At 42.1% G+C, this 24,497-nt stretch overlaps 1 protein-coding gene across 1 annotated transcript in view; it reads right to left on the bottom strand.

The window, feature by feature from the left end:
• The window catches only part of TRPM3 (transient receptor potential cation channel subfamily M member 3), a 504,274-nt gene that overhangs the window by 70,748 nt on the left and 409,029 nt on the right, over positions 1-24,497 (bottom strand). The window contains exons 14-19 of the mRNA XM_045563926.1: positions 16,905-17,045; positions 13,415-13,444; positions 12,350-12,639; positions 11,489-11,717; positions 8,917-9,084; positions 3,711-3,851 (exon numbers count right to left, since the gene is read on the bottom strand). Of these exons, the coding sequence (XP_045419882.1) occupies positions 3,711-3,851; positions 8,917-9,084; positions 11,489-11,717; positions 12,350-12,639; positions 13,415-13,444; positions 16,905-17,045 (999 nt within the window). The remainder of the gene's footprint in view (positions 1-3,710; positions 3,852-8,916; positions 9,085-11,488; positions 11,718-12,349; positions 12,640-13,414; positions 13,445-16,904; positions 17,046-24,497) is intronic.

Consider the following 24,497-nt stretch of genomic DNA (forward strand, 5'->3'; position numbering starts at 1 on the left):
ACTTTCATCCTTTTTAGCTCCTGCCTATTCCTTAAATCACAGTTACTCTGTAATGAACTTTTCCCACAATTAAGCTACCATATAATATTTTGGGATAACTCCCTAAATATAGACTTCTGAAAATAGGGTCTTAAACATGTTTAGACGGCACAACAGAGGACTGGCTGCTATGCTAGAAGCAACCTATCTCAGAACTTGCCGTCATTTGTGCAGCCTTACTGCAGATCGTCTTAACACAACATGCTTTAATGTTGTAATTGTGTGTGTGTGTGTATTCTGTAAGTTTTAACCTGTGTGTGGAATGTCAAATATTTTGAACAAAAATATAATCTTATGATTCTTACTTGTCAGTGGCAGTCCTGTAAGAATTTGTATTCTATTTGCTTATATATATATTTTTCGTACATTTTCCATTAACCAAGATACATGCTTTGTAAGCCATCAAACACAAGCATCAAAGCCTGCTGCAGTTTGCTGTGGATCCCTGGTGAGGTCTGCTCTTCCTCACTTCTTCCTGGGCCTTTTCTAATGTCTCTAGAGAGTAGAGGGGGCACATGGCCTTGTAGAGGATAGAGCTTGTCACTGCTAGAGAAACGCTGCGTGCATGCCGTATCCTCTGACCTGCACCCACTTTGCACCTTGAACTTGAATCCTCTCCAGCTGGACACTTGAAATGGGCTCACCAACAGGGTCTGGGAGCCAGCTGGATCCCTGCCTCCTTTCTTCTTGGACCAGAAGACGACCCAACCTGCTCCTCGGGAAATTGGCTAAGATGGAGAAGTGAGGTTATGGGGAAATGAGGGGTGTCTGACCTTTCAGAACCCTGGCAGAGTAGAAGGGGACACTTCTGGAAATCAGAGTGAGAAACACTCTTCCAGAGAAGAACACAAGCAAAAGCAAACAGGACCTTCAATCTAAAAATGAATTTTATTGTTAAGCATCCCTGGCAATTGGAAAGGCTGGCACACCTCATCTGCAGTTCACTTCCTTGAGGCCTGGGCTCTGTATATACGTGAATATGGATTTCTGAGAATCGTTGTAGAAACACAATTGGATACATGTGGGGGATCTACTCAGAAGAGAGTTGGACACATAGACCCCCACCCCTCAAAGAGGCAGCTTCCCAACGTGCTGCAAATGATGCAGACAAAGCAGTGTGTCCCAACCTTCCTTAATCATAGGATTTGCCTGGGAGGCTTGTTAAACACACAGCCTCTCAAGCACCTTCCTGAAGATTTGACTCACCTGGGTCTATGATGGGGCCAGGAATGTGCACTCCTAACAAAACTTCTAGATATATTGATACGATTACTTCTACTGATTTCTTTTCTGCTCTCAGGAGTCTGCAAACTTTTTCTGCAAGTGGCCAGATAGTTACTTTTTAAGGTTTTGTGGGCCCAGCAGTCTCTATGGCTACAAATCAGCTCTACTGTGGTAGCGCAAAAGCAGCCAGACTATCGGTAAGCACACGAGTTGGGCCGTGTTCCAATAAAACTTTATTTATGGATGCAGAAATTTGAATTTCATATAATTTTCATGTGTCATGAAATAGTCTTTTAAAAACTTTATTTCAACCCTTTAAAAATGTAAAAACCATTCTTAGCTGGTGGGCCACAATCCCAGGCAGTGGGCTGGATTCAGCCTGAGGGCTGTCGTTTGCCAAGCCCTGTTCTGGGTTGAGGCAGTTGAAGCAGCACAGGGTAAGAGGAAGGGCAGACCTGGGACGTAGAATGGCAGTAAAAATATTATCTTGGTAAAATTTGCCTTTAGGATTATGGAGCGCAGTTATATAGCACCTAGAACATTGCCTCGAATGTAGCAGGTGCTCAATAAATGACATTATTATTGTTGTTGAGTGGACGGATGAACACAACACTGATTACCTATTGCTGTGCAACACGAATAGCCTAGGAAAAACGACAGGGGCAGTTACACTGTGCTTACATGTCCAGGCACTGTTCTAAGTGCTTTATATAGTTTAACACATTTACTCTTCACTAAATCCTACAAAGTAGGTACTATTATTATCCCCATCTTCAGGAAACTGTGGACAGCACGGGAAAGTAACTTGCTTGAGGGCACACGGTGCTAAGAGGCACAGATGGGATTTCCACCCAGGCTGTTGGATTTCAAAGTCCATGCTTGTCACCACTGAGCTGTTTTCTGCAACGTTAAAAATAATATAGATCTGTATAAAATATATAAATAGGAATGATTTTTGCATGCCTCCGTTATTTTGGGGGGGGAAGGAGAGAATTTTTCTGTCTTTTTAATATTGATACATTTGGATTTTTACTTTACTAAAAATGCTAATACTTTTATAATAGCCCATCCTCTTTTAAGACCATACTTTACAGTAGTAATTTTCAACTGGTGGCAATTCGATCCCACAGGGGGACGTCTGGCAATGTCTGGAGACATTCTGGTTGTCGTACTTGGGGGATGGAGGATGCTCCTGTGGAGATCCAGGGGTTCTGCTGAACATGTTACGTGCGGGGGGGCAGCCCCCGCAATGAAGAATTCTCCTGCCCAAAGTATCACCAGTGCTGAGGTAGAGAAACTCTGCTTCAAAGCCAGGGCTCAGTGTTAGCACACAGGACGACACGAAAAGAGCCTTGTCTGGTCATCTGAGTCATCTTGGGCTCAGACTCAGATGATCCTGTTGCTGACTCAAATGACTGCTGTGCAGCGGGTTGTGACAAAGGCTAAAAATACAGATGTACTATCCTTCCTCTGGCCCAGCGCCACTGTGGCTGGAGAGTATCAGAGATGACCCGAGCCGAGAGCTCACCTTAAACTTAACACATCATTGAAAAGGAGAAGCGGAAAACCAACAGTGGAGCCATTTGTACCCCATCACGAGGCCATTGCAGGCACAGCCCATGGTTCTGCAGGCAGGAAATGTCTGCAGGGTGTGCATCCCAAATAATATTTGCTTGTAGGTTTTATTGAGTGGTTTTTGCTGCTATGGTTTATATGTTAATTGTGTCAGAGCAGCCTGAACAACATAGCGAGACCCTGTTTCTATAGAAAAGAAAATTTAAAAAATTAGCCGGGCAGGGTGGTGCATGCCTGTAGTCCCAGCTACCAGGGAGGCTGAGCCAGGAAGATACCTTGAACCCAGGAATTTGAGGTTGCAGTGAGCTATGATAGGGCCCCTGCACTGTAGCCTGGGTGACAGAGGGAGACCTTGCCTCAAAAAAAAAAAAAAAAATTGTGCCAGAGCAAGAAAGGTTGTTTGATGACACCACCAGATTGGCAGTAGTTACACACACATGCTACCCTTCCTTAGTGGTGTTACTTCTATATTCTCCTCAGCCTTTACCCACCAAAAGTGTCCCTAAACTTGGGATTGGCATCTAAAACAGGGGCACTCATCCATCCAGGACAAGGAAGTGTTTTGAAAAAGGATATCTACTGTCCTGCTAACTAGACTCATATTCATCTCACCTCTATTTCTGTTAGTTCTCTTTTGCCATTTCCTTTATTTTGTGAGAGGTGGAGAAATGTAGCCTGTGGAAGCTTCCTAACTTAGCTTCCTAACTGCACAAAACTCGCAAAGCTATTGAAAAAGCAAGATAACAGAGCTTTCATTCCTGCTTGTGGGTGCTTATATTATGACTTGCAGAGAAAACCTCACTGGTGCATGAGAAATGGATGTGGGCTCCTTGTGCCCATCCATTAGGAAGGAGAAAAGGAAAGATGCTTACAGTGTAGAACCAGAACTTCACGATGGGTGCATTGTAGAATTCATAGATTTTTCTGCCCAGGGGGATTAATCGGTGCCTGCTCTGAACTTCCTCTTCATCCTTCTTCCTGGAGGACTCTCCATTGTTTCGTCCCAACATTGCCTACAGTGGAAGAGAATTGAAACCATCACAGCAGGGCTCTGGAGGGTGCATAGTTCAATGTGCTCATTTTACAGAGGAGGAAAGGATGCCCATAGAACCTAAGAACCTAAGGCCCCAGAGATTTAGAGGTTGTGCTTTCCGTAAGCGCACATTTGCACTATACATATAATCTGTGTATACCCTTTGTCTGAGATGGAAGACCTTGAGGATATTTCTTTTTATTTTCTTTTTTTTTTTTTTTTGAGATACAGTCTTGCTCTGTCACCCCGGCTAGAGTGCAGTGGTGTCATCATAGCTCACAGCAACCTCAAACTCCTGGGCTTAAGCGATCCTCCTGCCTCAGCCTCTCAAGTAGCTGGGACTACAGGTGTGCACCACCACACCTGGCTTATTTTTCTATTTTTAGTAGAAACAGTGTCTCCCCCTTGCTCATTCTGGTCTCCAACTCCTGAGCTCAAGCTATCCTTGCACCTCAGCCTCCCAGAGTGCTAGGATTACAGGTGTGAGCCTGTAATATTTCTGAGAATATTTCTTGACGGTTCTCTTCTCTTCCATCCTGAGCGCTCTGGAATATGTGGGTGCTAGAAGACACCAGTGTTCCGAGGGGAAGACAGAGTGCAGCCTGGAAAGACCAGGCTTCAGCAATCTGTCCCTCTCTCTCCTCTCTCCCCATCCCTATCATGAAATAAACTAGATAGGGATTAAAATTCTGTCTCCATCCATGCTAAACGACTCTTAAGTCAAAGGTAAATTAAACCAGAATATCTAATTTATCCAAGGGTTGTGAGTATTGAAGAGGTGAAGTATCTGAAGTGCCTGGAGCTTAGTTAGGTTAGGGATATCCTCTAACTCTTAGGCACATGCTCTTAGGCTCCCGGATTTCAAACCCTGTAAAACCTGAATTATTGCTGGTACTAGTTTCATGGTGACTCCTGGGCACACTACCTTCCTCTGCAACCAGGTGGGACTAGGAGAAGGACCCCCATCAGGCCTGACCCAGAGAGGTCCTCATCTCCAAGGTGTTGCAGATTTCCTTGAGAATGGAATTATCTCCTCATTCACAACAGTAGCAGTGATAACAATAATCATTTAACATCGAAAAAAAGCAGGACTTGAAAAAGGCAGACACCTGCCTGTCTTGGGTAGCAAGTGACAGAATGCCTCAAAGACAGCTGAAGATCCTGGTGGGGAAGTGTCCCAGCCTTGCGTCACTCAGATGGGAGACTGAGTCCGAATTTAGACACTTAGAAACGGTGGCACCATGGACAAAGTTTTAACCTCTCTGAGTCTTAGATTCTTTAACTGGAAAATGGGGTAATAAAGCACCTGCAATAGGATTGGCCAAAAATCAATTAGCATCTGGTACTTAATAAGTGCTCAGTAAATATTAGCCAGTCATTAAAGCGAACTGAGACTTTCTTGGATACTCTTGAAATGATCTAGTTGAGATCTCTTGCTAAACAAAAAAGTTTTATTAGAATCTATAACAGCATGATTTCTTGGCTTTAATTTTTCAATATTGTTCTAGGACAAGATTAATTCCACAGAGTTCGGAGATTTTTATTAAACGTGAGAACAGGGTAAAACTTTGTAACTTCTCAGGACTATGGAAATCCTGATAAATGGAGACATTTATCTGGCTATGTGAACAAAACAAAAACAACCACCTGTTTGCTTCTATTATTCAGATATATTCCAACATGAGTGCATTTGTAAAAGGCTTGTCTTTTGTGGGTTTGAATACAGCACTTCTGATATTTCATTAATTCCAGCCTAAGCAGCTTAACTTGAGATTTTGCTGACAAGGATTTGGGACAAGACAGAGTACTGGGGATATGAGTTTAAAGTTGAGAGATCTAATTATAGAGACAATTTCTTTGTTTTGAAGTTGAGAATAAAGATAACTACTAGATAATTCTGGTTTCAAACCAATTACCAAAAATATACAAATATTAGTTTCAACAGCTACTTGGATCATTGCCTCTAATGTCTCTAATAACCACTTTACTCACATATGCAATGATTACAACTGATTTCCTTGTAACTAATAGGATTTCTGGAGAAGGTAACGTCCACGCCTTTGTGGACCTCTGGCTAGAAAAGTGTGTTGAGTTAGCAGATAGGTAAGATTTCACACTAAGGCCTACCTAAGTGTTTATTTTGATCAGTGAGCTGAGTCAATCTTCATGACCGATATAGCACACTAGACAGTAATAAAGTTCTAAAAATATTGGTTGTTGACCTCAAGAAACTCTGAGGTTACATGATATTTGGGCTCCTAAAATTTATATAACATTATTAGCCCATTTCTGTACTACTTATTTACATGCTTGGCAAATACAATGCTATTTGGTGACACAATGAGATGAGAGTAAAGACAGCTTGAAGGATTTTAGGCATTTTGGAGAGTGGCATCTTGGGGTAACCTCTGGGAACAGTGGCTTTCCCAACAGAGCTATAGCCCTGTCCTGGGTCTGTGGACTTGTTGGAACCTTATTAGGCAAAGTGCAAGGTGGAGATATTTATCTGGCTATGTGAGCAAAACAAAAACAGCAGCCATCACCTGTTTTGCCTTTATTATTCAGACATATTCCAACATGAGTGCATTTGTAAAAGGCTTGTCTTTCATGGGTTTGAATAAAGCATTTTTGAAATTTCATTAATTCCAGCCTAAGCAGCTTAACTTGTGATTTTGCTAATTTCTTTTCCCTATAGTCAAACATTTCCTTTGACATTCCTTAAAGCAGAATTTAACAGAGTCAAATACAGATGAGACCACACAGTATGATTTGAGAATCTTTGTTGGCTGGACACAGATGTCAAAACTGAGAAAGAACTTTGAGGTGAACTAAGTTACTAATGGCTACAAAATGGAGTGAACTGAGTGTGATATTTTTGTGTATAATTTTGGAAGAGCCAAAGAAAACTGTCCCATTCTAAGAGAGGATATATTAGTTTAACACAGAAGCTCAAATATCAATCCTATGAAGGTGCCAACAAGGTGCACTCTCCAATTCCGTCCATGGTGAGCCCGCTGACCAGTGCCTGAGCAGTGACAGAATTTGCCATCGGAGTCAAAGGAGGCTCCACTGGATTTAAAGACAACTGCTGTACACTCTGGAGTTTGCCAACTCACACGTCTCTTCCTTCCTTTCCCTTTCTCCCTACCGTTTCTGCCTGTGGACAATAAGCTTAGGCAGGAATGCTACTGCAGTGTCTCCTACTTGGGTTCTCGGTAAACAACACCAGGGTCTATTCTCTCCTAAACAGACTTAGCTCTTCATCTAGAGATGCATCATTTATTGTGGCTTCTTGAAGGATCGAGTCTTCAAAGCTCTAGGCTAAGCAGGCGAAGCCACCTCCCTTTGCTTTCTTCCTTGCAACCCAACCAGAGAAAATGCTGATTCAGCCTCTGGCTGTCTTTCTAGGATGTCTGCCCAAGTCAAGGCTTTTTCACACTTGATTTAGGAGGCCTGTGTATCACTCTTGGATTCTTTTTGCTACTTGGTGGACCAAACAAGCTGAGAGTAGAGAGAAATTCACTCTCCCCCTTAACTTATTGGCTACAAGTGTGGCTGATGGAATCCATATGCCTGGGTTCTAATCCCAGCTTTGCAACTAATTAGCTGGGTCAATTTGAGCAAGTTAACCTCTCTGAATCTGCTTCCTCATCTGTAAAATGGGTATAATAGTGCCTACTATGTGGGACTGTTGTGAGGATTCCATGAGTAAGTGTATATAAAGGGCTTAGCACTGTTACAACATTAGGGAACATTTATCAACATTTATGGTGTGCCATTTGCTAATCTAAGTAGTTTACCTGCACACTTTTAAAACCGCACAACTGCCTATGAGGTAGACAACGTTATTATTCCCATGTTAGAGATGATAAACTTGTGCCCATTGGTGGAGGGGCAAGATTTTGCTCTAGAGCACACACTCTGCTGAAATATTCAATAAAGATTGGGTGTTACTACTACCAATGATTCTGCTAATGATTAAAATATCCTATCCTATCCAGAGGCCAAAATTAGGATAAGACTATTAGGGAAGACAGTCGTCTGATCTTGTTACAGAGGTGAGCAGACTCCTCCACAGATTTTTATAAGGATCCTGAGACCAAAACACAAGTTGGCTTTTATTCAGTGAGTCAGGGATTGGGCTGCAAATACATCTTTACGAAGGGCCTACTGGAAAGAAATATTGTTTATCTGGAGGAAAAACAATTCATACAGTGGTCCCACTAGGATAATAATGCGAAGGCCTTTTGTCACCTGAGCAAAACCCATTTTTGTTTTCTCCCCTTATAGCTTCTTCTGGGTCACTACAGCAACGGTCATTGGCCAGGGTGGTGGCGGTGGGGGGGTGAAGACTATCAAGAAAGTCCTTATGGAGTTGTCGCTTGATGGCTCCCAAGCTATGAAAGCCTTGTATGTCCCTTTAATGGCGTGTGATATTTTTAGCCTTTGGAAAGCTGCCAACAGCAGTCACGCTGCTCAGGCGGGAGTTGCGGGAAGCTGTCCCATGCCCAGCTGCCCCCTTCCCTCCGCAGAACAAAGCCTCCATGCTCTATAATTATACCAGGAAGAGCTAATAAAAGCTTTCCATACAAACCTCAAAATTCAATTAGTGCTGTAATTGCGAGCCTGACCCCCGAAGACAGATACAGGCTCAGCCTCTGATCAGCCGAACAGTCCCAGCTTGGGGAAGCCGGCTGCTCCCAAATCATGGATTCTCTCTCCTTCGTTGTTCAGAACGCTTTGCTTGTTTGGAAAATTTAGGGTGTCTTGCTTTTGAATTTTATTGGTTTGTCCTGCACCACTGGCTGGCAGAAAGATTTCACATACAATTGGACCCTATAATCATGTTATTTAGACAGAAAGAACACACTTTTGTTATACCCTGCTCTCAACACCCAAATGAAAGCACCCCATGATTAAACATGGGGGGAGGCTAGGGAACAACTGTCTGACTTCAAGAGTAGTTATTGAACCTTCAGCATGTCAGCGGGACAGGTGGATTAGGGATTCTCCCCATGGACAGTGACTGCGTAGTGTTTTCTTACTGTCAGTTCCATGTCCTCTTCATCTTTTTCCTTCGTGGGCTTCTCTGGTTCTTCTGGCTCCTTCTCTTGGAGCTGGATTTCCTGGGCCTGAGACATATAGGGCATGTCGTCTTTGTTCTTGAACTCCAAGCTGAGAATTGAAGGAGGAAGTAGAATTCCCAGAATTACCTAAAGTAATAATAATGATAATAATAATAATCACATTTAAGGGATTAAGATTAGGGTGGTTGCTTAGAATCAGAGGGCCTGGGGTGTGGTGTTCAAGTGTTGGTGTGTGTGCACGTGTGCACATGGGTGTTGTATGCTCTGTGGGGGATCCTGGACATTCGAATAACTAAACACATGACTACTAAGAGGGTCCCTTTGTCCCTTCTGGGAAATTATTTTGCACAGTAGCTCCATTTAATTTTTGAAGGAAAAAAAGCATTTTACCCAACTACGTCTTACCCAATTAGCACTCACTTTGCATGGGGGAAACTGAGGAAAAAAGAGACTCTATTCAAGACAAAAGTGGTAGAGAATTCAGATTCCCATTTGGCCATTAGACAGCACTTGATTTTGACTGTGAAACCAATTCATACATATGTCCATTGGCATGTATTTGCTAATGTATCAAGTGGAGTTGATTATGCATTATCTGATTATCTCTGTCAAAAAATGCTGTTATAAGTTGATCCTCAGAGAGTACATGTTAGTAAAGCATTTTATTCATTTTAGAGCAATCCTACTGTACAACAGAAACACACATACACAACCCAGCAGGCTCTGCATGCAACAAGAGGGTGCCCTGGGACAAGTACCCCAGGAAGTGCCAGAACTGTATTTCTGTCACATGTAAACATCATGTGTGAATCTCTATGTGAGGACACTAAATGTGGAGCCCCTTCCCATGGGAGGGCAATGTCATTCTCCATCGTCAGGGAGCAAGTGCAATTCTGAATGATGATATACTGACATCTGATTTCCGTCCCCCACGTCTTCTCCCACCACTACTCTCAATCCTAAAACGACTCCGGGCACAAGGCTTCCGAAGATGAACCTCCTTGAAGAAACTGCTCCAAGGTGAGGGACTCAGAGAGATCCTGAAGGGTCCATAAAAATGATATTCAAGTAGTTAGGCAGGCACAGCCGGTGCTCGACTCACCACAGGGTCTCAAGAGCAGTTCAGGGGAAAGGGACAGCGATGACCCTGAATTCTGGGTGCCTGGCAGGCCTGGGGAGGCTCAGGTTGCGTGCTGGCAGCCTTCAGGGGACATTACACCATCTAAGAGCTGAGAGCCAGCTTGGCTCCCTGCCTGAGGCTAGGCTTGGCGGTCACTAGCAGTGTGGCCGTGGAACATCCATGACCCACTGCACAGAACCCTTCTGTGACCCTGGGCCAAGAGCCCACGGGAAGAGTGGTGTGGGGGAAGAGGTGCTGGTCCAGTAAAATGGTGACTAGCAGAGTGGGGGTGCGGGAGGGGGAAGGGAGGAAATGGGAGATATAGGTCAAAGGGCACAAAGTTGCAGATATGTAGGATGAATAAGTACAATAGAGATCTGTAACTATAGAGTATTATAGTTATAATATTGTATCGTATACTGGAAATTTACCAGGAGTATAGATTTTCGGTGCTCTTACCACACACAAAAATATGTTGATTTGCTGGACTATAGTAACCATTTCACTGTGTATATCAAAACCTCATGTACACCTTAAATATAGACAGTCAAAAAATGAAAAGAAACTGGTATCACAAAAATTAAAATAAAAAACAAACAAAAAACCCCACATTCTTTCAATCTTCCACTTTCTATTTTTGCCTTTCTTTTACTGCTTTCAGTTTAATGATGTCTTTGAAAAACACTGAAGGAAGCCATTAGAAAAGCAAAAGCTGCACTCCAGCCTACTTCTCTTAAAAACAGTAAAGTTCCTGACATTGTCCTTTCAATGTCAGAAGTAACCACCACATGCAATTTACTATGTGCCCTTCCTATTTTTTTTATAAATTAATTTACACAGACTTAGCAATACATACACACACTGGATAAAAATGGACTCAGGTTATACAGTCTGGTCTGCAACTTGATTTTCCTCATTGAAGACTAGATCAGGATTATCTAGCAATGTCTTAGCATACACAGCTGTTTCATTTTTATTTCAATTTAAAAACTAGCTCAAGCACATCTGGTAAGAGCCAATGTCTCTGTGACACGATGCTTTAGAGGGCTGGGGGTTCGGGTACACACAGAAGTGACAGGTCGCCTAGGTGGGGACTTCTGTGCAGCTGGCTGTGCCCATACAAATGGCACTCCCTGTGGTACCTGTGTGTTATCACCACCTTCGGATCTTCTGAAAGATATTAACGTCTAGGCGCCCTCTCTGGGGATTTTGATTGAGCAGGACTTGGGGGAGGCCCTAGCCTCTGCGTGCAAAACAAAACAGAACAGGACAGATTCTGACACACAGTCCAGGTTTAGAACCACCCTCCTAACACAAGAGAATGCCTAATCCCCCCGCGGATCTGGCTTGGGAAACTCCAACCAACCCTCTGGCCCGAGCAGCCGAGAGGGCCTTCTTGGGCGCGCTGACCTTGAGGCCTGAGTTCTTGCGCATGCGGAGCCGGCCCATCCACATGTCGGTGAGCAGCATCTGGCTGCACGTGTGCGCGATGAAGTCGCGGTGCTTGGCTGCCACCGCGAGCTGCAGGCAGGTGGCGTTGCTCCAGTTCTTCAACTCGTAAGTCAGCAGTTTCATGGCCAGCTGCTCGTCCTGCTTGTAGGACTGGTCCAAGAGCTCCACAGCCAGCTGGCCAAAGTCCCTGAAAGACAGGATGGGCGGAGGAGTCCTTCAGGCCAGCTTGGAGGCATATGACAAAAGTGGGGACCCATTGGCCAGCCACAAAAAAATGGCTGCTGTGTGGGGTAGTTGTTTCATGTGGGATCTAGTCTGTTCATACATTCATCCAGCTAACATCCATTGGCCATCACTGTGTGTGGGATACCATGTTTCACTCTGGGGGTGAGAGTCAAATAAGGACTGATCCCCACACTCAAGGCCTCAAATTCAAGGGATATAGATTGGGGAGGCAGACCAATCAATCAGTAGTTTGAGTGCAGGATGTCTTCTTAAATGTGACAAACCTCAGTTCAAATTCCAGCCTTGCCAACCACAAATGTGTGATCTTGGACAAGCTGCTTAAATTCTCTGAGCCTCATTTTCCTCAGAAATGCAAAATAGTAGGACCTCTCTACTGGGGAAGTTGAGAAGATGGAATAAAAATTTCTGTGTATCTGTATGTACACTGTGCATAATACTCATGCCCACCTCTGTGTACACCATTGGGGTGATACTGTCTCCCTTTAAAGTTTTGGGTGGCTCAGCCCCTCCAGTATTTGAAGCCCACCTTCCCGTCTCTCCCCAGAGACTGCCCCATTTGCTGGGCTGGCCAACCTGGAGTTGTGATTCAGCTCCTGGGAAATGTCATCCACCATGTCGTTCTCAGAGGCCTCGTGAGCCATGGCTTTGCAGAGCTTACAGGCCACCAGGGCCTTGGCCATGGCCTCCTCGCCATGTTGCCAGAAGAACAGGGCCATCTTCTGCCGCTTCATGAGGACAGCCCACACCATCAGCTCGTGGAAAGGGAAGGGGAAGTGGTTGATCTCAGGGTCATCCAGGTCAATGTCCACCTCTTCTTCGCGCTTCTTGGTTGTCTTTCTTCCTCGCCGTAAGGGAATATCATCCTGTAATTTTATGGAAAACATACAGGCTGAGTTAGAAATGAATCAGCTCCTTTCCGTAAGTAGCTACTGTATGTCTTCTACTGGCTCAGCTCTGGGATCAGTACTGGAATGAACTGGGCCAGCTCCTAGCCTAAAAGAACTCACATGCTCACCCATGCCTAACTTTAAAGCAAGTTATAATAAATGCAAACCACAGTCCTGTGGGAACATGGCAGTGCTATACTCTAATTAAAAAGTTATTTTTTAATGGATTATTTTCTTTTTCTTTACATTTGTCCTTTCTTTTTCTTCTACAGGTAGGTTTGTTTGTATCTCCTGATGGACAGTACTACTCTTTTTGCTGAAAGGACAAGGGCATCTTACACTTTTATTTGCATATATGACAATAACCACATGAGCGAAAGATGGTAATCATAGTCTATCTGGAGTTTCTGCACACCTGTTAGATACAGCTGTGAAGTAGCTCTGGTCCGTTGTCATTTGTACACACCTATGAATAGATTTCTCTCACTGTAATTTATATGCTTCCTTAGTCTTCAAGTTAGTATTTCAAATAGGATTTATTTTTTTGTTCACAATGCTGACATAACCTCACTGTGGAATTTTCAAAGCTACTGTGAGATGCCTCCGTGACACTTGAAAAGTTTTAATTTTTTCATTTTAAAACCATGTACTAAGTAAGCCTTACCACTGAAATGAACTTATAGACATATTTTTTAAGATATGAAATAAAGGGAATAAATAATTGACACCAATAATTTGAGCAAACACTTACCTCCATTCCCAGCAGTTTCAAGGCTTTGGGCTGTTAAAAAAAAAATGTTATGAACAAAGTTAGATCTTTCTTTCATAGAGGTAAGAAAAGAGTCCTACTGTATCTTAAACAGGTAGTGTAAGAACTCTATCGTACCATATAGCACTTATTTTTATTTTGCTAAATACAACACCACAAGAAGAAAACCTATTTATAGAAGTTCTAAGAGAATTATGTATTTAGTGATTTTGGTGAATCACAGAAAATTGGGAAACTGGAGAGACATAATAAGATTGCCCAAGGGGTAGAGCCTACGGGTTTATAATGTCTTTTGTGGATCAAGATTTCTTTCACCTTCCTATAACATCCTGCATGGCTGCCACCTGCAGAGCACTGCCCCTTCTCCACATTCATGTGTTGAAATTCTAACCCCCAAGGTAATGGCATTAGGAGGTAGACCTTTTGGGAGGTGATTAGGTCAAGAGGGGAGAGCCCTCACGAATGGGATGAGCGCCTTTGTAAAAGAGGCTTATGGGAGCTTGTTTGCCTGCCTACCATGGGAGGACACAACAAGAAGGTGCCACCTATGAACCAGAAAATGGGGCCTCATTAGACGCTCAAGCTGGCCCCTTGATCTTGGATTCCCTGGCCTCCAGAACTATGAGAAATAAATTTCCATTGTTATAAGCAACACAGTTCACGGTATTTTGTTATAGTAGCTGCACGACTAAGACAGATGAGCAGTGAAACATCCAATCCAACCAATTAAGTCACATATTTCTGAAACCCCTGGAAAACCTGTATTTCCTGGAGACTTGGGATATTATTCAGAAGTGTATGTTTGGATGCTTCCTGCTGGCCCTCTCCCTATGCTGCTGCACAGTGGGGCAGGGGTGAGTGGGGCCAGAGGGCATGTGCTGATGGCAGCAAAACGTGCTCAGGCATGGGAAGTGTCAGCGCACAAGGTGTCATCATCAGCCATGCTGGGAATGTGCAAAACAGGCACAGACCGAGACAGAGACAGAAGGCAACTCAGCAGATTACAGACCCTGATTTATATTTAACAAGGGAGATCAAAATTACATCTCAGGGGTCAGGAATACCAATTCTAAGCTTTTAAGTATTACAGAGTGGTGGGTGTGACATCTTGAAAGTTATCTGAGTAAATGACAAGGTTATAGCATTTACAGTTCCTCCAGATTTTATTTGACTATTCAAGTTGCAACAGCTTGAACCTGCTCTGTCTCCCTTTCTTTTTCTTTCAGCTTCTAAAGTGACCACCAGTCTAAAATCTGTGTTATTTTTTTCTTCTTCATACATTTTTTGTTTGTTTTCAAAGTTCTCTACTAGTCCTGCAAAGTACCTTCATAATCAGAAGAAAGCTTTGTTAAAAATAAAAATCATGCCCACTACCAGCTAGAGCAGCAGTTCTCAGGATGTCGTCCATGGATTGTGGGGATCCCTGAAACACTTTCAGAGGGTGTGTGAAGTCAAAGCTATTTTCATAATAATACGAAGATGGTATTGGGTTTTGACACTGTGTTAACATTTGCACTGATGGTGCAAAAGCCGTGGTGAATAAAAACTGCTGGATGTCTTCTTAGCAAGAATAAAGGCAGTGGAACCAAACTTTACCAATTGTCATTAGATTCCACTGTTATGGAAAAAAAAGTTTAACTTAAGAATGTCCTTGCTGAGGCCTAAAAAATGATTAACCTTAATAAATCTCTCCCCTTGACTATGTGTCTTTTTGCTATTCTGTGGGATGAAATGGAAAGTATGCCCTGAAAGTATTTCTGCTGCATATTGACCTATGTACGATGGGTTGTCCTGGGGAAATGTACTTCTGTGATTGTTTGGATTGAATTATAGCCACCTTTTTTTTTTCATAGAATATCATTTTTACTTGAAGGAATGGCTGGCAGACGGACTACGGTTCTTTAGACTTGGACATTTGGCAGACATTTTTGGAAGGACCAAAGGAGATTATTATTTCAAGGAAAACAACTGACAGGATTTGTTGCCAATGAAAAAATTCACACTTTCAAAAAAAAAAATTGGAATTTTAGAAAACTTGTATTTCTCCCTCACCATGACCTTGACAACTTTTCAGTATGTAAAGACTTTTCTGATGAGATTAGAGGTAATATTAATGAATGAGATTTTTTGGAAATGGTATAATGAAATGTGTCAGCAGTTGGAAGATCTGCATAACTCAACAAACCGATATTTTCCAATGACCCATCTATGATGTTATAAGATCCATACACAATGCAAGATAGACTAGTGGATTTTATTTTATTTTATTATTTTAGTTTTATTTTTCTAGAGGCAGAGTCTCACTATGTTGCCCAGGCTGGAGTGCAGTGGCCTATTCACAGGCACTGGAATAGCATACTACAGCCTGGAACTCCTGGCCTCAAGCCATCCTTCTGCTTCACTCTCCTGCGTAGCTGGGAACCACTCCCGGATAAACCAGTGGATTTTAATGTGATAGAGTTTGAAAAGTTCACTTACATGGTGTTAGATTTCACATTGCAACTCATTTTTAAGAAACTGTTACTTGTTAAATTTTTGTGTAGTACAAAAAAATAATACCTACAATTGTATGTGAAGATTGCTAAAATACTCCTTCCTTTTTTTGATATATTAATAATATTTGTCACATATTTGTGTGAAGTCAGATTTTCTTCAAATACTTCAAAACATCTTGTAATAGACTGCCATTAGAAGAATCTAGCTGTCTTCTACTAAGCCAGACATTACAGAAATTTGCAAAAAAAAAAGTGAAACAATGCTACTCTTATCATTAATTTTTTGTTTTTGAAAATATAGTTTTCATAAACATGTTATTCATTTTAACATTTAATGGGATTCTTATGGTTATCTTAAAATGAATAAATATTTTTAGAATCTTAATCTAAATTTCTTACATGGGAAATACTGATAGAATTCTCAGAGGTAAACACTCTTTGGGGTTCTCAACAATTTTTAAAGGTATAAATAGATCCCAAGACCCAAAGCCTGGAACACTGCTGGGCTTAATAATCTTAATAATACGATTAATTTGAATTTCATTAATACTCTCTGATTATTTAAGCTCACTCTCAATGCAATTTTCTGATTTGAATGGGACCTAGCGAAAAACCAAAGAAACCCACCAAAAACAGTTTCCCCTTTTCCCCATACACTGTTTTTGTTTTTCTAATAAATTTTTTTTTTTTTTTTGAGACAGAGTCTCACTCTGTTGCCGGGGCTAGAGTGAGTGCCGTAGCATCATCCTAGCTCACAGCAACCTCAAACTCCTGGACTCAAGTGATCCTCCTGCCTCAGCCTCCCGAGTAGCTGGGACTACAGGCATGCGCAAAAAAAATTTTTTTAACAGATTTTATGGAAGAGGGAAGAAGAGGAAGGGTTATCTACCTCCTTCTCAACTGGTCTTCCTCTCAGACAAAGAAGCCACACCCCTAGCCCTCCCAGGAAGCCCCCGGGAATGCGCCCCAAGCCTCACCCGCTTGGGGCCGAAGAGGTTGTGGTAGAGCGTCCTGAAGCGCTTGCGCGTGTAGTTGCAGCGGTAAGCCCCGCCCATCAGGTACTCGATCACCAGGCCGATGTCAATCAGGCTGATTCTGTAGTCTGGGGGCAGGTTCCCCTACCAGGGAAGAAGGAAACGAACAAACAAACAAATCCAAAAGACAACGCGGTTTACTAGGGCTTCTATTTCATGTGTTGTGTAACTATTTTAGAGAAAAAAATTAATGCAAAAAAAGAAACATATGAATGTATTATTATGCTGGTTAATTAATTCACCTTAAAATAGATCCAACCGAAACCTGGATATTCTCGCTTGGAAAGAAGACATAAGTTAAATAAGAAGATGCAGTAATCGTCGGCAATAACAGAAAATCAAAATATTTATTCAAGTCTTCAGCTGGGGAGAAAAAAACACCAGTGTAGCAGAAAGAAACACAAAGCTAGACATAACAAATGCTATCACTCCCAGCCACTAGCAACTAGGGTCCCCAGATGTTCCCCGAGCCCCCTTTTATGCTTCTGACCCAATCCTGTTACTGCTCTCTTGACAGTCGTTTAGTTCTTCCCACTCACTAACGGAAGACTCTTTCAGAAGATGAGTGTCACTACCAGGGCCTGCATCAGCTGGGACCTGCTTAGGACTCAGGTCTCCTTTAATACAAAACCTCTATTAATAATTTTTTAAAAATGAAACCTGTTTCCTAAAAAAAGAGCAGTGCCTAGGGAGGGGATTTTGGGTGTGAGGATGAAGTCGTATATGAACATCCCTTGTGTTTAAAGAGAGGTGGGAGAGGAACAGAAGAAGACGTTTTGTCAATGGAATATTCATTGTTTCTAGAATTAAGAAGATTTTTCATTTTTTTCTCTTAGAATAGTGTTTCTTAAAGACCTAGAGTTATGGTGTATCTTTTAGCTGCTTGCCATACATAGATGCAGAAATAGTAAAGTTTTTATTATTGTTTACTCATTACTGCTTTCTACTTCAAGAAGAAGCTCTGAAAGTTTTTCTCTATGAGGTCAAGGAAGACAGTTCCATTTGTGGGAAATTCTGAGTGTGCAGTGCATTCCAAACGGCATGATTAATCAACTCTCCTCATCTGGTTTGGTTCCTTCTCGCAGGAGAGCGCTCTATACCGCGAATGGCTGGGGCGTGAAGCCTGGTGTGCATTGTGTCCTTAGATATATCTTGGAGAGGCATGAGGGACTTCTTCCAGTTTTGTCCTTAATGGAGGATCCACCTAGGATGCTGTGTGAGATTTCTGCCACTCCAAAGATGAGACTCATAATCTATAGTGGTGATTTTCCAACTTTGGTGGCACCAGAATCGCTTGGGGAACTTGGTGACAGTACCAAGGCCTGGACCTTGTTCTACTACTACAATGTATTAGTCTCTGTGTTCTTTATTAGCTCCTCCGGGTGGTTCAGGTGTACACCACAGTTTGTCAGACCGCTTGTCTGCTAAATAAGGTTCTGGTGGCAATGGTAAGTTACATCGCAGAACTGGGAAATTCATAATGTAGAAAGAAAATCACTGCCAGTTGGAAATTAGCTTAAGTTCTTTTGCTAACCTGAGGGTAGGTTTTCAGTTATCCTTACTCAGCTCTTCTATGGTCAGTCATATCCATTGAAAGGTTTTGGGGTTCAGGGATAGAGGTAGCCCACTGTATCCTATCATGAAACCTATTGCTTTATATTTTTCTTAATTGTTTTATTTCTCTTTATATTCTCAGTGCCTTTTACAGGGCCATGGGTATGGTAGGCATTCAGAATGTTTTTGTTGAAAATGTAAACCAATAAAACAGTGAAATTAATTGATTTGATTGGGAGTCTGAGTTTGGGTTTTTTAGTATTATATTCTCAATAACAAAACTAATTAGCCATTATCTATAAGTCGCCCTTGGTTGGGGTAGCCTGAGCTGACTGTGGAAATTCAATTTGAAATACATGTTTTGCGGTATCTGAAATTCAGTGGCTATTCTCAGTGGGGTAAATGGAGGAAAAGCAATTGAAGCATTAGCTGCAAGCATGTGAGATTCCATTGCTGCTCTTCAGACTTCCTAGCTGTCCTCAGAATTAACACCCACCCCAACCTGTGGGGTTCCACCTCTCCCTTGGCTTGGGGTGCATGGCAGGCTTGGGGATCTAATTTGAGCCAGCCGGGCACAAGGGGACTGTGTGAAGGGCATCATGGATGAGGTGGGAACACTTTGAGACACAGAATCCCTCCCCTCCTTGACCTGGGCCCATCCCTACCCAATCTGACATCCAGATTGTCCCTTTTGTCCCTTCACAAAAATGATCTCTACCCTCCTCAGTCAGCATTTCAAAATCTCCTTTGTTGGAGTTCTTTCTTTCTTTCATCACCCAGGCTAGAGTGCAGTGGCCAGATCTTAGCTGGGCTCAAGCCATCTTTCTACCTTAGCCTCCTGAGTACATGCCTGGCTACTTTTTAAATTTTTTTTGGAGAGACAGGGGTGGGGGTGGAGGGGGTGGGGAGGGGTCTCCTTATGTTGCTTAGGCTAGGCTCAAACTCCTAGCTTCAAGCAATCCTCCCACCTCAGCTTCCCAAAGCACTGGGATTGCAGGTGTGAGCCACCACGCCTGGCAGGTTGCTTTGTCAATCTAACTGAATCAGCAAGTTAAGCTCCCCTCAGGCTACAAAGACAGACCAATTGTCTGACTTCTTTATGAAAAACCTGGCAAAACGTATTTAAAAAGGGAACTCAGAGAAAGTTTTAAGATAGTAACTTTTCATGTATTGCCTTTTCCACAAAAATTAAACCGAGTTTAAAAATAGTATCCATGCAACCACTTTTTTCCCATTATTTTGGGGCAGGTTAACAAGGCCATGGTTTCTGTATCCTCTGGCTCTAATGGATTGGTAGGCAAGGCTGTTATTTAATGAGAAGAGCCCAAGAGACTGGAGCTGCCTGGGTCGGCCTCATGTCATAGCCGTCTGGATCCCGTAAGGATGACCTCCAGAGCGTTCCCAGCCCCTCTGGGTTATTTTCCTGGGCATGCTGAGGCAGGCAGGAGGAAGAGCCAGCTTCTAGCCAGCTGCCCTGGGCTTCTGTCTGTCCTACACGGATCAGCCATGTCCCTTGGGGCTGCCCTTTTCTTTCCAGTAAAAGGAGGTTGAACTCCATGGCCTTTATGGTCTATAATGCTCAAATACCAGGTTTCAGAAAAATCCCCAAAGGACTGATTGTGATGCTACGGAAAGGCAATCAGAGCAAGTCTGTGAATTGGTGCCTATTTTAATCTTGTAAGAATAAAATTTAAAATATGCATAATAGTGAACCTAATGCCTACGCAGTTTGTTTTGAGAAACTTAGGTAGGAGCATCAGTTTGAATTCTAAGAACAAGACACCAATATTGCCTGAAGACCTGTATAAAATGGCAATATTTATACTTTTGAGGTGTCTTTAGGAGTGGGAATTGTCAAGAAAGCAATAATAGTAGTAACATTCAAAATAAAAATTTAAGGGGCAAATAAAACATTTTTAGCAAATGCTTTATTCACAAAGGACTTTTAGGGGTATCTACTGCAAAGGAAAGTGCTGGAATCTCATATAAAGCTTGATCCTTTCAGAATGACTTATGTACGGTTGGGTCTGAAGCAGGAGGAAGGTTTTGGTGACCATTCAGGTGCTACAGAACTTTGAGCCAAAGCCTGCAAGGAACGGGCCTGCATTCTGTGTGACCACAGGGGCCGATGTCACCTAACGGAAGCCAGTGAGAATTCCTCCCTCACCAGCGTTTACCTGCCTGTTCTTCTTTATCTGTGTAATCAGGCCATATAAATGAGTCCAGGGTAAATTGAAGGATTGGAGGATAAGGAGAGAGTCAGATGCTCTTGTCGAAGTAATATCTGCAGAAGGAGAGTTTAACAAGTAATGTGTTTGAACTCAGCCTGCAAGGCTGATTGCATCTGTTTCTTTGCAGGGACTTTTGGGGGAAGAGAAGTTAAGGGAAATTAGTTTTATTTCTTACTAGGAAGGGTGGAATCCTTTGGGGGAAGAAGAAATAGGTTTCATAAAATGCATAAAATTGGGTATAATTTAGATCCTTTGGAATAACTGTCCTGGGTGGGCTCTGGAGGGGACGGCGGCCTGGGTGCATTATGAAGTGCTGGGCCTTGACCCCTGCCCGTGACCTGCAGATGTCAAAGCTGAAGCATTTGCATTGCTTCTCCTAGGACGGGCACTGCTGGACGGAGGGGACCTTATAGATGCTCATGCAGAGAACAGCCAGTGACGTGACCCCACAGTGGAAACAGCACTGGGCTGGGCTGCGGTCCTGGCTCTGCCCCATGTAACCCTGGACAGATCATTTCCTTTCTCTGGACCTCAGCTTATGCTCTGAAAATAGATAGTTTGGACAGAGTAACTTCTAAGGTCTTGTTGATTTGTAAAGGTCCAGTTGGATGACCACTAACTGGCAGGCTGCTCTTATTTCTATGCTGCCAGACTACTGGCCAAAGACCACGTCTAGAGCTTCCATGGTTCATGTAGCTTCCAGTTATCCCCTGGAGTTCGGTTAGTGGGACCAAGTCTCTGAGATGAAGGATGGTAAAGGAACAAATGGGGATGGGGTTGTGCTCACTGAATCCTCCTCCTCTGGGAAAAGCAGAGAAGGTGAACAGGACCTCACATACCAACAGGTAATGTACACAAACCTTCTGGAGGAGTCTTCCTTTGCTTGGGTCCTTTTCAAATTGGAAGTAAAAAACGATACTGGAGGAATACTCATTCTGCCTGCTGTTTCTGTTACAGTTCCTCCCAGCCCACCCCACCCTACCCCTTAATGACCTTGGTAGTTAGTAAAGCCTGAACTATTATTTTCCTTTTCATGACTTAACAACACGTGGTAGGCCCCGTGATTCAAATAATTTGCTAGAAAGGATCGGGTCTATGGGTAGATACAATTTGACAACTTGAAAATATCTCCTTTTATTCATGCTATGAACTACTAATCTGAAGCTAAGGTTTAATCTGTGCCATGCCCTTTAATTCTTTTAATTAAAATAGTAGTGTAAATTCACTTATTAGATCTGCTTTTCCAAATGAACTCTGTTTTTCAGATGTCAGTTCATGTATCACTATTAGATTTCAACTATTTAGGAATATTTTTTTCTTGGAAACTTATGACAAGCCTTCAAAACAAGATTGTTGCCTTATGACATAGGCAAAGTGTCAAATGATTGCTGGTTGTTAGGTTTCCCGAGAGAGTGAAAAATAGACGACCCTGGGGCAGGTTTTATCCTAAGGAAAAGTGGCCTGCAGGTGTTATGAGTAATCACCAGGTAGGGGCTTCATCTGGTGAAAGCTCAGGGGAAAAGAGGACCTCATCCCAGGGTTTGGCCCATTAGCATGGTAATAGACCAGGCAACCAATCTTTTAAAAAGTAAGAATGCTTTTGCAAATTCGCATGAATTTAGCAGATGGGATTATGAAAATGTCCTTTCCTTAGTCAAAGTGTCTGAAATGCCTTCTTTTTTCTTTTTTGCATTCTGTAAAGCTCTGGATCTTAAGTCCCATATAAATGAAATTTAAATTATCATAATTTCACCACTACTTCTGTATAATACTAAAATATCATCCTCCTTTGGTGGGGCGGGAGGGTGGATAGTATAGATAATCTGAGGTATTAGCACATTTAATTTAAGAAAGAAAAAACTACTACTTTAGAACATACAGAGGCACAAGTTGAGCAGACAGCTACTAAAATGGCAGGTTATATTTCACAGAAAAGCAGACAGACTTGGGCCACTTTGGTTTAATATAAGAGCATTGGTACATTCAATGGATTTATGCATGAAAATATGTCCAGGAACTGGGTTGGCTTATATCAATTTAAATTTCTGATCGATGCTGAATAGCTACTTTTTTTACCTCATTGCTCCTAGATTGTTCCTTTGATATCAATAATTTGAGATTTGAAAGGGGCTTGGGAGCAATTCTCCATGTTCAGTTCTGTTGGTCTCAAAAAATAGTTGAACTTGGAGATGTCATGCTGGTTGACTTAGGATGGTCTGATAATTCCTAAATGCATTCTTTGGGTTCTTAAGAGTTATTTGCATTTCACTTGACAGGCATGTTATCAAACACTATGTTTAAGGTCTAGAACTATGTTCCTAACTCATGAACAGCATTTGGTACCACGGTTTATAACTTACTGGTTAATTTTTGTCATAGATGAAATGTGTATATACACATACATTTTTTCCCGCTATAATTGTAGAAAAGAAAGCACACGTTAATTATAGTTATGTTCCTTAATTTTGAAAATTGCTTAAACTTCCCAAGATTTTCTTAGCATTTTAACCCTAGTTTTTGTAGTCTTTAGTATCTTATTTTCCTAAATTGCTGGAAGTCATCTGGAATCATCTGAGAAAGTTGTGTACCAATGATAATTTCTCTCTTACGCACTTTAAAACAAAACAAAAGACTTCATTTTCAGCTCCCATCATTCATGTAACATAAAATGTAGACACTTGGGCTCATTTGACTACTATTGTTATTCTCTCTGCTCTCCAACAGTTAGACCCTCACCTTGACCATGGAAATTCATGAAATCTGCATTTCTTGCTCTTATTTCTCCCCAAGGGAAGAAACTAAACATCAATTTTCTGCTTTTCCCTGTCTTATTGGCAGTTTCTTTTCCCAGGTAAAAGGATAAATCATTCCTAGGCTAGTTCAGTACTATGCTTTTGATTTATTATCATTTTTCCAGTTACTAAATCGGAGAGTAAGTACATGCTCATATAATTATGTTCTTCCTCCAATATTTGGATCATACTTAAAAGAAAAAAAAAGCTGCTCTTCGCTAATCCTCCTCTCTCCCAAATTCTTACTGTCGTATTCTTTCTTGTTAGTCTATATTATTTTTGATGTACATCTTTAGCTAAGAAGCTAAGAAAACCCCTACCCTAAGGATACTTTACGTGCCGTCCAATAATACAAGTGATGTGAGCAAATGCAAGAGGCAGCCCAAGGGATTTCCGAAAAGAGAAAATACTATTGCAAAGCACAGTCTTATGGGAAGAAAAGTGTAATAAGAGGGATTTTGATTACTTATACTCAGTGAGATCTAACTGTGAAAATCCCATTGAAAATCCAGCAAAACATTGTTGCTGAGAGACTAGGTGGTGGGGTTGGGTGAATGACTTTGTTTAAAGGCTTGGATTGGCTGATGGCTGGGGCTGAGGGACAAAGGCATAGCTGTTTCTTCGGAAAGCCTCACAGTTCCTTTAGGGACACATATTGGCTTAAGGTGAGGGGGATAATACCTTATTTGTTGTTTTAGAGAAACTCAAAACATTTTATCGAACACGAGCAACAAATATCTTGGCAAAGAATACACATTGGATGTGTCTACTGTTAACCTTCTGAGTTTAGCTTCCAGGCAATTTTAAGCCAGGGTGAATTCCACAAAACTGGAAGACTTGAAGGAAAGAGAAATGAGTTTATGGAGGGCAACTCTACACCATGGCTTGGAATGGGGTAGACCAGTGAAAGATATGGTTTTAGAGAAATGGTTGTTGAAGTGGGAGTACAGACTGCATAA

Source organism: Lemur catta, chromosome 10 (genome assembly GCF_020740605.2).
Source record: "Lemur catta isolate mLemCat1 chromosome 10, mLemCat1.pri, whole genome shotgun sequence".
Classification (NCBI taxonomy): domain Eukaryota; kingdom Metazoa; phylum Chordata; class Mammalia; order Primates; family Lemuridae; genus Lemur; species Lemur catta.